Source organism: Enhydra lutris, unplaced genomic scaffold, assembly GCF_002288905.1.
Source record: "Enhydra lutris kenyoni isolate GAN:26980312 unplaced genomic scaffold, ASM228890v2 scaffoldscaffold27, whole genome shotgun sequence".
In the NCBI taxonomy this organism is placed as follows: Eukaryota; Metazoa; Chordata; class Mammalia; order Carnivora; family Mustelidae; genus Enhydra; species Enhydra lutris.
The window spans coordinates 15,408,073-15,421,683 of record NW_019154111.1 but is presented as its reverse complement, the minus strand read 5'-3'; the positions used below and the strand labels follow the sequence as shown (position 1 = coordinate 15,421,683).

The window sequence follows — 13,611 nt, the reverse complement described above, 5'->3', positions numbered from 1 at the left end:
TGGGGGAGGTTATCGTCCCCTGTCTGTCAACTGCTCTCCTCAGCAGTCAGGCCAGGTTAGGAACCTCTCTCTGGGCTGACGCTGCGAAACCACGCACGCCCCATGCTCCGTGCACCTGCCTCACTGCACTAGCGTTGGTGGTCTGAGTGCCCTTCTATCCTTCCAGTCTGTGAGTGCCCTGAGAGCCAGTGACTCAGCCTTGTCTCAAACCTTAGCACCGAGTACGTGCACGGAATGAATTTATCCAATCCATTCAAAAAATAGCTGCCTCGCTGATAATACCTCGCCATACGCTACCATACAAAACGAAAGTTTGTATTTGTCTTACAGAAAGGTTACTTTTTAAGCATAGATAGATTTTCTAGAGTATTAAAGCCAATATTAAAGATAGGCAGAAAGAGTGTCGATGGAGACAAATGGTCCACATTTTAATGAAAAGATACTCTTAGAACTTTCTAAAGCAAATCCAAGTGCCCCCCTAATAAGCAGTGCTCTGCTCACCACATTGATTATGGGCTCTCCCACTGGCCATATAGAATCACGAGATTCTAATTCTAATTAATTCTAATTAATTCTGGATTAATAATAGGTAATATCGGGCGCCTGGGTGGCTCAGTTGGTTAAAGCCTCTGCCTTCAGCTCAGGTCATGATCCCAGGGTCCTGGGATTGAGCCCCACATCAGGCTCTCTGCTCGGCAGAGAGCCTGCTTCCCCCTCTCTCTCTGCCTGCCTCTCTGCCTACTTGTGATCTCTGTCAAATAAATAAATAAAATCTTAAAAAAAAATAGGTAATATCTATGCATTTCATGTGTGCCAAGTCCTGGACTAAATGCTTTATTGTATTGTTTCATTTCATTCATATTACAACCACATAAGATAAGTGTTACTAATATAAGTATTAGTAACACCTAATATAAGATAGGTGTTACTAATGTTTCCATTGTTTACAGAACAAAAGCAAAGCATTTGTTCCATGCCTTGACTACTATCTAAGCAGAACTTTAATAAATTGGTCACGTTCCAAACACCCTGTACGCCTTCAAACAGGTGACCTTCAAACAGGTCACTGATCCAAGGAGAAACAATTTGTCCAGCTGGGCTCCAGAAGTCAACTCTTGAGGTATAATCTCTCTGCCCAGTCTAATTCACTTACTTTTCTCCTGAGAGATACATTCTCTCTGTTTCGGTAAAAACAGAACTGTTATCTAGTTATAAATGATCATAATCATGCATGAGAAATAATTCTTACAAACTGTTTGGATATATTTGATGAACAATAACACAAGAATAAACATAAAACTTTCATGCACCGTTAAATGTACATAAAAGAGAAGCTTGAGATTCAATACGAAGTTTTATAATAAATAAGTCATACACATAGAGAGATGTGTCTGTGTATACGTACTTGTATGTATAAATATTTTAGGTATCTTAGAGTTATATACTAGTGCTCATGTTTTTCAACCATTGAACTTTGTTATGTACATGTTAATGTACATGTTGATCACAAGAATATAATAGGCAGTTTGGCATTAATAAACATCAGATAAAAAGTAGCTTCCCTATTTTAACCCTTACAAATTGTCTTTGTCATGTGTAATTATTTTATTCCACATAAGTCCACTTTCAAAAGGGCTTTTGCCACAAAGCTATTGATTTTCAGATTGGCATTAATAACCTATAGAGTTATCAAAACAATGCTTTGATAAATGTCAGTTTGGGTTGCAGAAGAATAGATAAGATTTCCTCAGGCTGCTACATTTAGTAAACTGTAGATTTGTGGTCTTACAGAGCACAACAGTAGTTGGAAATATCAGCTGTCTTTGTGCCTTATTGAAGGCAGAAGTGTGATAATTATCAGGAAGTCATTTCAAAGACAGTAGATCATAAATATCCCAGTTTCATTATTTTTCATCATCTGCTTCCTTGTTGAAACTTTTGGTGGTTGATGCTACATAAGCATACCACTATATTTGGAGACACAGAAAGTAGGAGATGTATTAAAAATACCAAACTTATATCTTTTGAGTGGGTTCAAACACAAGAAAGCACATGTACAAGTGTTACACACACACAGACAAGAATGATCTCCTCCCTCCTGTATGCCGTAAGCCTTTACCTTCTAGCTAGGATAAGGCACGGCTAGGAAATGAAGTTAACTATTCATTTAGGAAGTAAACTCAATCCTCACAGCATTGTGATGGCTTTGAGAATCAAGAAGAGGAGATGCTTTCATTATAGGAAAGAACGAGATGCATATTAGAACCATAGACAGTAGACCGATATGTTTCTAGTTTCTTTGAAGCATTTAAAAGCACCTTTCTGGGGGCGCCTGGGTGGCTCAGTGGGTTAAAGCCTCTGCCTTCGGCTCAGGTCATGATCCCAGGGTCCTGGGATCGAGCCCCGCATCGGGCTCTCTGCTCAGTGGGGAGCCTGCTTCCTCCTCTCTCTCTGCCTGTCTCTCTACCTACTTGTGATCTCTATCTGTCAAGTGAATAAATAAAAAAATCTTTAAAAAAAAAAAAAAGCACCTTTCTGCCTCCAGAGGAAACACGCTGTTGGAACGAGAATTCCTCAGCCCCTCAGTTTATTTTAGCCCCTCAGTCATTTTATAACTGTCAAAGATGTGTGCCACGAAAGAACTCCAATCCTTAGCTGAGACTATAGGGCACACTCCTTATTTCTCTATACTGGAAGAAGCCAGTGTGCGCTGATGCCACACTATGGGCTGTTGAAAGGTGAAATCATTCCTTATCTAGTGATAAGCAGATGCTGCTCCAAGCACCCCCATACCCTCCCAAATAGCCACTGACAGTCCTGGTCCCTTTCTGGGCATCCCTTGTCCCTCAGGTTCAGGATAAGCATCCTGCTCCAGAGCCCCTTCTAACTGGTGGGTGCCAATACCACATAGCTCTCTCCAATATCCCCACAGACCCCTAGGGGATCCCCCCTGGAGGGCTGCCACCAGCCAGGCACATTTGATGAGGTTCCTCTACCCCACACTTATGCTGCATGCTTCCCCACTGGGGCCCCAGCAGGCCCAGTAGGAGGACACAGAGCCCTCTGTGTCCTTGGTGACACCAAGGCAGGAAATGCCCAGCTACCTTTGGCACCACCCGCAGGCCCTGGGACCCGACTTAGGCTAGGCTTTCCAAGTTTTCCTCACATGGCCACTTATTTCTAGAAACTGCAAGATCTGTGGGTCTTGGGCCTTGATGACACCCCAGGTAGACAGGGACAGCAGTCAGCCCTAAAGGCTGTCAAATTATCTAAACATCACTTTTGGGTACACTAACTTTCTCTAATGTCACAATTCAAAGAGGTAATGTAAATACAGATCATGATTCACTTCCATCAATCAGATGTAGGCATAAGGTCTCAATTTATGAGATGGCAAAGGTGAAATACACGCACACTGTCATTCCTCCCACACAATGCACAACACACACACACACACACCCCACGTGTAGAGTATACCAACACTTAAACAAGCAAGTCTTTCAGAAAAGGGCAAAATTTCCTTAAATACAATGAAGTCACTTAAAAGGAAATGAGGTCTTTCATTAAATCCCTCCAGACACCAGATTTCTCTATAGACATTTGAGATTTTCCGTAACATTTTAAAGCTGAAGAAAGGATAAAAACATACATTTTTAAAAAACATAATTACAAGACAATTCTAACAACACTTGTATTATGAACTTAAAAATGAAGCATTTCTCCTCGAGAACTACATACACTAATGTAAATCTATATTGATACTTACTTTTAGGTGAAGCTGGTTGGTCCAGTGCCCAATGATTTTGTATTCTGCGCTTTTGTTGGTTATTTGATACTGAAAGATATCATAACGTCCAGGGGCATCTCCGTTTTCATTAAAAGTGACAGGTGTCCCAGCACTACCTATAAATGTTTAGAAAACAATGTTAATAAAGTTTTAGTGAGATAGCCTACTGAGCTTATTTTTCCCTACAAAAGAATGGTAGATAAAAATATATTGTGTGTAGTAAGAGATATGAAGATAGCAATCCTTACAAGGTCATTCTTGATAGCATAATATCTTCTACACAAAAAGAAGCCCAGACATACATATAGGAAGAAGACATGCTTTATTATGCACATTAGAAAGTAAATGGTGAGTATCCAAGTTAGGCAATGTACATAACAGTTAAATAAATATAAGTTGATAAGCTGAATATTCCATCCTGGCTACCCAGAGTGACAGTCAATAGAGACGAGTGTAAATGTCTTGAAGCACAACACCTCCTGCAGAATGTGAACTACAAACAGCAACTCAAAACCTGGCAGGAGAATATCTGAGCTACATTCTCTCAGGTTTGACTTTATTCAGACTTGAACTCCACTCAAAAGCAGTTCCCTATTCAATTTCTCTTCTCAGCCCCTGCTTCTGTTACCTCTGCCCATGAGTATATCAATGTGGGCCACTGCTGGGAACCTCCCAATGGGCAAGACAGCAATCACTGGGAAGCCCCGACTCCACTCAGATCATAAAGGTTCCCCTGGTTCACCAGGGCACAGCAGCAAGATGCATGAAATTGCAAGCAATGCAATATTTTCTAAACTCCCATTTCTCTAAGAAGCTTTCAGCTTTTCTTCTTTCTCTTCATAGCTTCTGCTCATTTTTACTTGCCCTCTTATTAACTGTTCCAGAATCACAGGTTTTAAGAGTAGAAAGGGATTGCTACCCCCATGTTTCTTCGCTGCATGTAGCCTCACTATCTGAAGAGACCTTCCCGTTCTCTACCAGTCCTTAGCTTCTCCCTCCCCCCCACTTCCTCTTGTTGGATGACTCTGCTATCTTGACAAATTCACCTGACATCAATCCCTTTTCTTTGTATCTATCTTCTCTCTGCAGGCCCTCTCCCCTGAATTTCTTGTCGCAGCATATTGGATTTAATTTCCATACCATGCTAGAAAGTGTCTCCTCCTTGCTATTTCTTTTCCTATTGTATTCTCCCAAAATATATACTACAGACAGTTGTATATGTCCATTTTATAATTTTACTTTATAATGAGTTCCTTATTCTACTTGCAGAGTTTTTAACTAATACCAATAATCACAAAATTCTAAAGCCTTTAAGTTTATCAAACAAAATAGATGAATTAAGACAATAACTTGCAAGTAAATATGATCACAATCACACAGTAGCAATAAGGGTGCTTTCCAAGTATTTAATGCAGAGATGTCTGATTTCCTCTGTTCTCTGGAATCTTTTTAAAAATTTGGACACAGTGTGAAGTCTCTGATGAGACCATAGATCCTTGGCATCTGCAAAGACTCCTAAAGCCATAAGAGACTGCACAGCCTAAAGGAAAGAGCACTGGTCTGAGAGTCAAGACCCGCATGACCATGCTAACTCCACTTCCCATTTATTTCCACGACTTGTGTGTGTCTCTTTTTATTCACGTGTCATGTAGGGACTTAACGATGAATATGAACATGTTTTGAAGTCCTAGAAGAGTCATATGCATTTAAATCATTATTATTAAGCCATTTGGGAAGTGACTTTATACATAAATCAAGAAAGAAATGAGGAATTAGGGAATAAAATAAGAGGGCTCTAATCAACCGGTACTATGTTAGCTACTCCACAGACACTCAAATGGAAACTCATTTGCCATAGCTGACCAAAACCTAACTCCTAATGACCTTGAGCAGCATAACCTTTAAATGCTAGTTTCCTCATCTGAAAAATGGAGATAATAATGACACTTTTCTCATAGGGTTGTTATAAGAATTAAATGAACAAATAGCAATCTAGCGCACCGAACAATGCATGGGATAATTAGATATTATTGTGATGATTATTATTTACTCCATATGTATTTCCAGTACACACCAATGCAGAGTAATAGAGAGGATGCTGGAAATTCTTTAAGTGATATCTAGACAAGGGGTTATGGAAATTCAAATGGGGATGATTCCTGGATAGAAAAAAAAATACCTATCTATTACGAATCTCATACTAACATCCTCAACAATTCCCCGACATTTATATACCACTTGAAAACTTATGATGTCATCTTCTTCATGAATAAAGGAATATTTAATTTCTCTAACTAAAATCCCCAATGTTACATCACTTACTGAATGACCTCTTATCTCCTCTAACAGCAGTCTCAATCTTTTTTAACACGATCATACCCAAGACGGAAGAACGCCACTCACGTAACACATTCTCGTGAATGTGCTCTGAGCTACATAGAATTCCTACTGTGCCAGGTATTTCTACATATCTTTTCTCCAGCTTGAGAAAGTCGGCTGGAAAGCAAGGTCAGGAGAGCTGTATTATCACAAAAATAATAATTCTTTAGTTGGACTACTTTAAAGATCATTATTGACAGCAATTTACACTAAACTTGACATTGCATTAAGAGGCAGTATACCCCAGTGGGTTAGGAGCGTGGGTTCTGGAGCCAGATCTCTGAGTTCAATGCCCCACACTGTCACTTATTAGATGTATGATCTTGGGTCAGTTACTTAACTTCCCTATATTTCTCGTGTCTCATTTTTAAAATGGCAGTTCTCACCTAGGATGGATATGGGAAGATTAAATGAATTAAAATACATAAAATATTTCATACATAGTAAGCATTATGTAAGTATTAATTATTATTTCCTTTATTGTTTTATGGCAATGCTGTGTTTGAAATCCAGTGTCTGTATGAAAATAGAACTTCTCTGTGAGCATCTATGGCTTTCCTCAAGTCACCCTTACTGATCTTCCTTCTCCTCTTTCAACACAATGTCACCTATACCTAAAATCCAGTTCCCTAAATTTGTCATGCTCTTTCTTACCACCCTGTCTTTGTACCTGTTATAATCCATAAATTCCCTTCTGCCTTCCTCCTAGCCCTTCTTCTCTATGTAATTCCTTTTCAGATGTGACTCAAAGGTCACACCTAAAGGAGCTTGATCTTCTAAACCTGGAGCAGGAGGCCAAGCACCTCTTTGCATCCTACCCTCCTCTATCACAGCACTCGCTACACTCCACACACTTTTACTCTTCATCCCCATATCTGGTCAAAACATTGATTCAACAGATATTTACTGAGAGCCTACTATGTGCTCACCACTGGGTAGACACTTTGCCTTCCTCACAAAGGAGGTCTCCTCAGTGAAGGCAGAGTGTATCTCTAATCTTTGTAGGCACTGAACCAAAGACAGTGTTCCACACTGAGGGAATAAACTGCAGTAAAGCATAAATCAGGCACTCACTAATGATCTCAAGTAAATCCATACTCACTCTCTTCATAACATTATGAACTGCATTTATGTCACCTCTCATCTTTTTTATTCACAAATGAAGGGACCTTCAGACTCCCTTTCATGTTGTTATCAGTATGATGTTAGAAACCACTCCTGCAACTTACTTTATTAATCTGATTTCTGCACTTGGGCTAGGCTTGCAGTTGAATTACTTTAGCCCTTTCACAGGGAGAACTGACTCCATTACATACTGGCTCATCTCAAATGATTGTCCTGGTTCTGTGGTCTATGTAACTAAGAACAGCCTTGAATGGCCAGGAGAGGCCATGCTTACTAATGTTTACTAATTTCTACAAGTAAGAAATTTAAATTTAAAATATCCTTTGTATGAATCTGGCCACCCCTGAAAAATGTAATTAAGTGGCATTTTGTCCAGAAAAAAATTTTAAATGACAAATGTCTCAGTGTGTCCATCACCTTATTATGATTCACTCACAACACAGGTAAGACATAAATATACATAGCAATAAATAGATATAGATTTAGATATAGATATCTCCTAGACATTATCTCCTGGACTTAGTTATTTCAGAAATTTTGAAGCACATTAATTTCTTATTTTATTATTTATTTATTTGACAGACAGAATCACAAGTAGGCAGAGAGGCAGGCAGAGAGAGAGAGAGGAGGAAGCAGGCTCTCACAGAGCAGAGAGCCCGATGTGGGGCTCGATCCCAGGACCCTGGGATCATGACCTGAGCTGAAGGCAGAGGCTTTATCCCACTGAGCCACCCAGGTATCCTGTCTTCCTGAATATTTTCTGTTCAATGAGAAATCCATTGGGAAAACTATATTTTTATTCCTAAGCATATCAAGGACTTGAACACATTTTTGTAGGAAAAAATGATTCAGCCCATGAAGATTTTATTTGCAAATGTTTGGCTCTGTTGAACATTGTTCTGGGGAAGAGTATGGGCTTGGGATTCCAGGACTGAGTTTGATTTCTGACACCAATTATTTGTGTAATCTAAGCAAGTCACCCTCACTAAATCTATTTTCTCAGCTGTCAGGTGTGCATAAGAACCACAACTTCCCTGGGCTATTCCAAGGGTCACATGAAATGATGTATGTAAAGCACTTAATGCATGGCTGGCACACGATAGGGGTGCAATAAAAGGAAAGCCATCATCATCATTATCCATTCCTTTGACTACACTTAATGCTCCGGTGATCTACATTACCTTATTTCCACAATGCAAAAAGCAATGCAAGAATAATTCATTTGCTTTTATGAGCAAATATTATAAATATATTTATAAGTGTAAGCCACTCAGTTTATGTCATGTTTATTACTTTCCTTCTTTCCTCTTGATACAAAACTTTATCCATTTTCTTTCTCATAACGACCTGCACTACTGGGTAAGTAGGAAAAAAATGAGAAAGCTAAAAATGAAATCAGTTGGTATAGGAATCTCTGGCACCCTTAAAAGAATGACTATATCGGACTTCAGTCATTGACCAAAATGCCACCGGAAATATCAATTTTCAACAGAATCTCAATTATTCATGCTCATCTTTTCCTTATCCAATTTATTTTATCAAGTATTTATTATAATCAATAAACAGAACTATATCTTTGAATTAGAATTGTATTATAGTTTAATTATTTAGGAATCAGTCAGATGACTCTTACACATATCTGTCAGCATTTGTTCATGGAAGACTTGAGCATCTGACTGTATTCTTCTTCCTCCCCATTCCTCTATATTCTTCTCCATCCTTATGTTTGGCGGCTTCTTCATCCAACTGGATGATCCAACATCCTGGCCTCTACATTGGCTGACCTCCTCACTTCCCATTATCATCCCTCTCATGCAATTCACCACTCACTACCATGAGCACACTCGAAAAGCAGTCCTTTCCAGGAACTATATTATCTTTCAAATTTTACACCACCTTCTACTTCTACTGCAAAAGTTCTATGATCATCTAAATTTATTGATTCATTTGTCACCCCCAATTGGTCATTATACTTCACCCCCATGATAGTTTCTCTTCCTTCCTGTTCTTGCTTGGGTTCTGTGATCTCCCTCCAACCAATTTTATTCCTCTGCCAAAACATAATCATGATGAACTCAATTGTATACCTTCATGACCTCAGATATCAAGTGTGTGGTCAACATTGCTCTGGAATCCTTCCATACTTTCCCAGTGGGTCCACCTCCCACTCCGGATGACTGACTGTGTCAAGCCTCACATACCCAATACCTTCCTCCCCCAACACTTCAGCTTATCTCATTGTATCTCACTGAGAAAAAGCAGCAGGCAGACAAAAACTCCCTCATCATTCCACCACAAGCCCTACAAACTCCCTGCATGTACATATTAATCTCTCCCTCCTGCAGAAACACACATGCACACAACCCATGTCACAGGCATACTCCTCTCCTGGTTCATGGACCCCACGGACTCACTCACTCTCCATGCATCTTCAGGTTCACAGTTCTCTTTTCCTCCTTGGACATCAACAAAGTTAGACTGTCCATATTATTCCCTTCGGTTGACAAAATAATTCTAATCTTATCTTAAAAAAATCTCATCTTAAAAAAAAAAAAGACAAGCAAACAAATCCCATTACTGACCCTTCCTTAAGAGTAAAACAGAGCTTTTTAAGTGAGCTGTCTGTCCTCTCTCTCTTGTCTTATTTCCTGCTACCTCTTCATACCATTTTAATTTAAAATTTAACCTCATATCTCCACTGATGAGTCTCAAATTTTTACATTTAGCCCTGAGTGTAGATTTGTCCAACTACTTGTATCTCCATTTGGTTGTTTGATAATCATCCTAAACTTGATGCATCTAGACACTACATTTGAGACTTCTTCATTTCCAATTATGTTCCTCGAAGTCTTTCCCCTCTTAGTAGTCAGCTATCAACTGTCCATTCAATCAAGTCAAAACTCAGTTAAAACACCATCTCTAACTGTAAAATGTAAAGAATGAATGTTAGCTACAGACTCAAATAACAACGTATCATTATTAGTTTATTAATTATAATAAATGTACTAAACTAATACAAAATGTTAATAATTGGAGAAACTGTGTATTTGAGGTGGGGGGAAAATAATATGAGAACAATCTGGACTATCTGCCCTGTTCCTGTTTCTGAAACTCTAAAGCTGTTCTTTAAAGTTTAAATATTTATTTATTTATTTATTTGAGAGACAGAGAGCACAAGTAGGGGACAGGCAGAGGGAGAGGGAGAGAGAACCTCAAGCTGAGCATGGAGCCCAGTGCCAGGCTTGATCTCACAACCTGGAGATCAGAACCTGAGCCAAAACCAAGAGTCAGATGCTTAACTGACTACACCACTGAGGTGCCCCTAAAGCTCTTCTTTAAAGAAGTTTTTAAAAAGTCAAAGAAAAATGATGAAATTACTTTTAGCAATACATTTTGTGTAACCCAATATATGCAAAACAGTATGACATCAAAATGTAACCAATATAAATAATATTAATGAAGTACTTTACATTTTTTTGCATTCCAAATCATCAAAACTGTTTATGCCTTATACCTACAAATCATTTCAATGCAGACTAGTATTTCAAGTGCTCAATGTGATCTATATAAAACAGCACAGTCTAAAAGACAAATCATTTCAGCAGTCATTGCTCTAACCCTTCATGCATTGAAGAAGTCCACTACTGAATCTTTCTGATCTCCATTTCAATTCCAGCTGGACTGAACTCTCCTAGCCTCCACTTCAACTAAACTGAACCCCTTTCACTAGTTTCTCCCCTAAAAAGGTGTGGATCCACCAAAGTCAGACTGTTGACAGATCATCCAAAACCATTCTCTCTTTTTCTTGGGCAGATAGCTTGGCTACCTTTCCAGTCTTACCTAGAGTTAGAGGTGGCCACATGATTAGCGCCGATCAATGGAACATGAACACAAGTGATACTTCTGGCCACTCATTAAAAGCCTCTTGATTCACTGTCCATGATCATTTTGCTCTGTGACTGGCTAGAATGGAAATACCATGCTGGGGAACCAGAGGAGCTATGTGTTAAAGATGGGGGAGCTTGCATCAGCCTGTTCCTGTGTGGGTGTTTGGAGAAGGTCTGTGCTAGTAACTAGTTCATCCATCCATTCATATGGTACTATTACCTGAGTGAAAAACAAATGTCTATCCTTTTTGAGTCATCATAGCTTGTGAGTCTACTTTTTATAGCAGACAATCATAATAACACCATTTCTAGAAAAGTGGGTTATCAGTCGTTGTTAAATGAATAACTAAAATTATATTAAATGTGGAAAGAAATGCTTCATTTCCTATCACTGTATAAAGCTTTAAGGATAATACAGAGTTTTATAACTGAATATCAAAGCTATTGGCATGGATCAGTAACTGCTTCCAGATTCTCCTTTAGCATTTATATTGATTTTTGCAATCCACATGTGTACTATAAAGGTGGAATCTGGAATGTGTTACCATACTCCAGAATTTCACTGTAACCATACTCCAGAATTTCACTATAACCATACTCCAGACTTTCACTCATTTACCTTGACTAAAGTACTCACTCAATTGGATGTTTTCATAAAAACTAAATGTAACAGTATTAAAAATATGTGCCCACTTTCACATTTTTTGTGTTGAAAATGGTCTTCTTTAGCTCATTGTTTTGGTGTATGAAATAAATAGCACAAGAAATGTGGTTGAATGGCATTTCGAATTCTCTCAACCAAACCCACCTTCTTGATTTTTCCATTAAGAAATTAAACTGACAATAGTACTTTCTATTGTAGAAATGTCTTTATGATCCTTGCATTAAAAATGCTTTAAGAATGCAAAGTGTAATTATCATTAATGAACACTATTTCAGAAATAGAAATACTACCTATAATTGCTTTGATAGTATTTAAATAAGTTGAATGAAATTTCAAAATAAGAAAAGATCTATTATTTAGTGATACTCATCTCAGGGAAGCAGATGAATTAGGAAGTTTAAATAAAATCTCTTATATGAAAAGTGATCAGAGAAACTACTAAAATATGAAATGCTTGATTAAAGAAAAAAAAAGGAAAAGATCATGTAATAATTATGCAAAATTAATATATCTTAAGACAAATTTGGGAACAAACCAAAGTGTGTTCCAATACTCTGAATTCACTGCATTTTCATTCCCTAGAAGAAAACCTCTTTATCTTGAGCAACTTAAGCCTTTTACTTTTTCTTTTGTGGAGTATTTAATCAATATTTTATATATATATATATATATACAAAACTTCCATTATGTTATTAGTTAATCATTATATCTCTAACAGTGATGAATATACTTGTGAAAGAGAAGTATGTGAGTACATATATCCTTGCTTTTTCAAATTTGCTATGCTAAAAGGAGGTCTCTGACTCTTTAGTCCAATGTCTTGCTGGAAAAGAAAGACACTTTTGCCATCTGGACTTAAAACTGCCAAATTTATCAATTTTTATAAGAATGCTTGCTAAGAGGGGGGCCTGGGTGGCTCAATCAGTTAAGTGTCTGACTCTTGATTTTGGCTCAGATCACGACCTCAGGGTCCTGAGACCGAGCCCCGTGTTGGGCTCGATGCTGGGTATGGAGCTTATTTGAGAGTCACTCTGTCCCCCTCCCTCTGTCCCTCCTTCAGTTCACATGCTTGTTTTCTCTTTCTCTAAAAAAAAAAAAAAAAGAAAAAAAAAAAGAAAAAGCTTACTATTTAAAAATTTCATTTTTGTCATTTGCATTTTTAAAAAATTTATTTGTTTGAGAGCAAGAGGGGAAAGACGTGGGGGAAAGGGCAGAAGGAGAGGGAGAGAAGATCTTCAAGCTGACTCCCTGATGAATGTGGAGCCTGCTGCTCAGCTCTACCTCACAACCTTGAGGTCATGACCTGAGTCAAAACCAGGAGTCATACACTTAAACAACTGAGCCACCAGGTGCCCCCTAAAGTTTCATAATAAGACTGATACTGGTATGGCAAGTCTGCACTCCCTATTCTTACCTCTCAGAAGGTCTCTGACTTCTCTTTTCTGTATACAATTCAGAACCATCTTAAGTTCCACAAACAATCCTGTTTAGATTATTGGAAAATATATGGAATCTAGAAATCAATGGGGAAGATTTAACACCTTTATAATATCTTCCTATCTGTGAGCATGAGTTGTGCCTCGGCCACTTAGGTCTTCCTCTGTAAGTTTTAATACAGTCTTAGAATTTCCTTTTCATAGCACTTAACCAGTTTTTGTAGACTTACTCCTGGGTAATTAATATTCTCTGATATTAATAATAATATATAATATATGTTATTACTACTATAATATATTTATAAAAAATAAAAATTATATTATATATAATAT

At 38.1% G+C, this 13,611-nt stretch overlaps 1 protein-coding gene across 2 annotated transcripts in view; it reads right to left on the bottom strand.

Annotated features, from left to right (window-relative positions):
* Window positions 1-13,611, bottom strand: part of LOC111152012 (glutamate metabotropic receptor 8) — a 757,409-nt gene that overhangs the window by 131,232 nt on the left and 612,566 nt on the right. For both annotated transcript variants that reach the window (XM_022510280.1, XM_022510281.1), the window contains exon 7: window positions 3,767-3,903. In XM_022510280.1, the coding sequence (XP_022365988.1) occupies window positions 3,767-3,903 (137 nt within the window). The remainder of the gene's footprint in view (window positions 1-3,766; window positions 3,904-13,611) is intronic.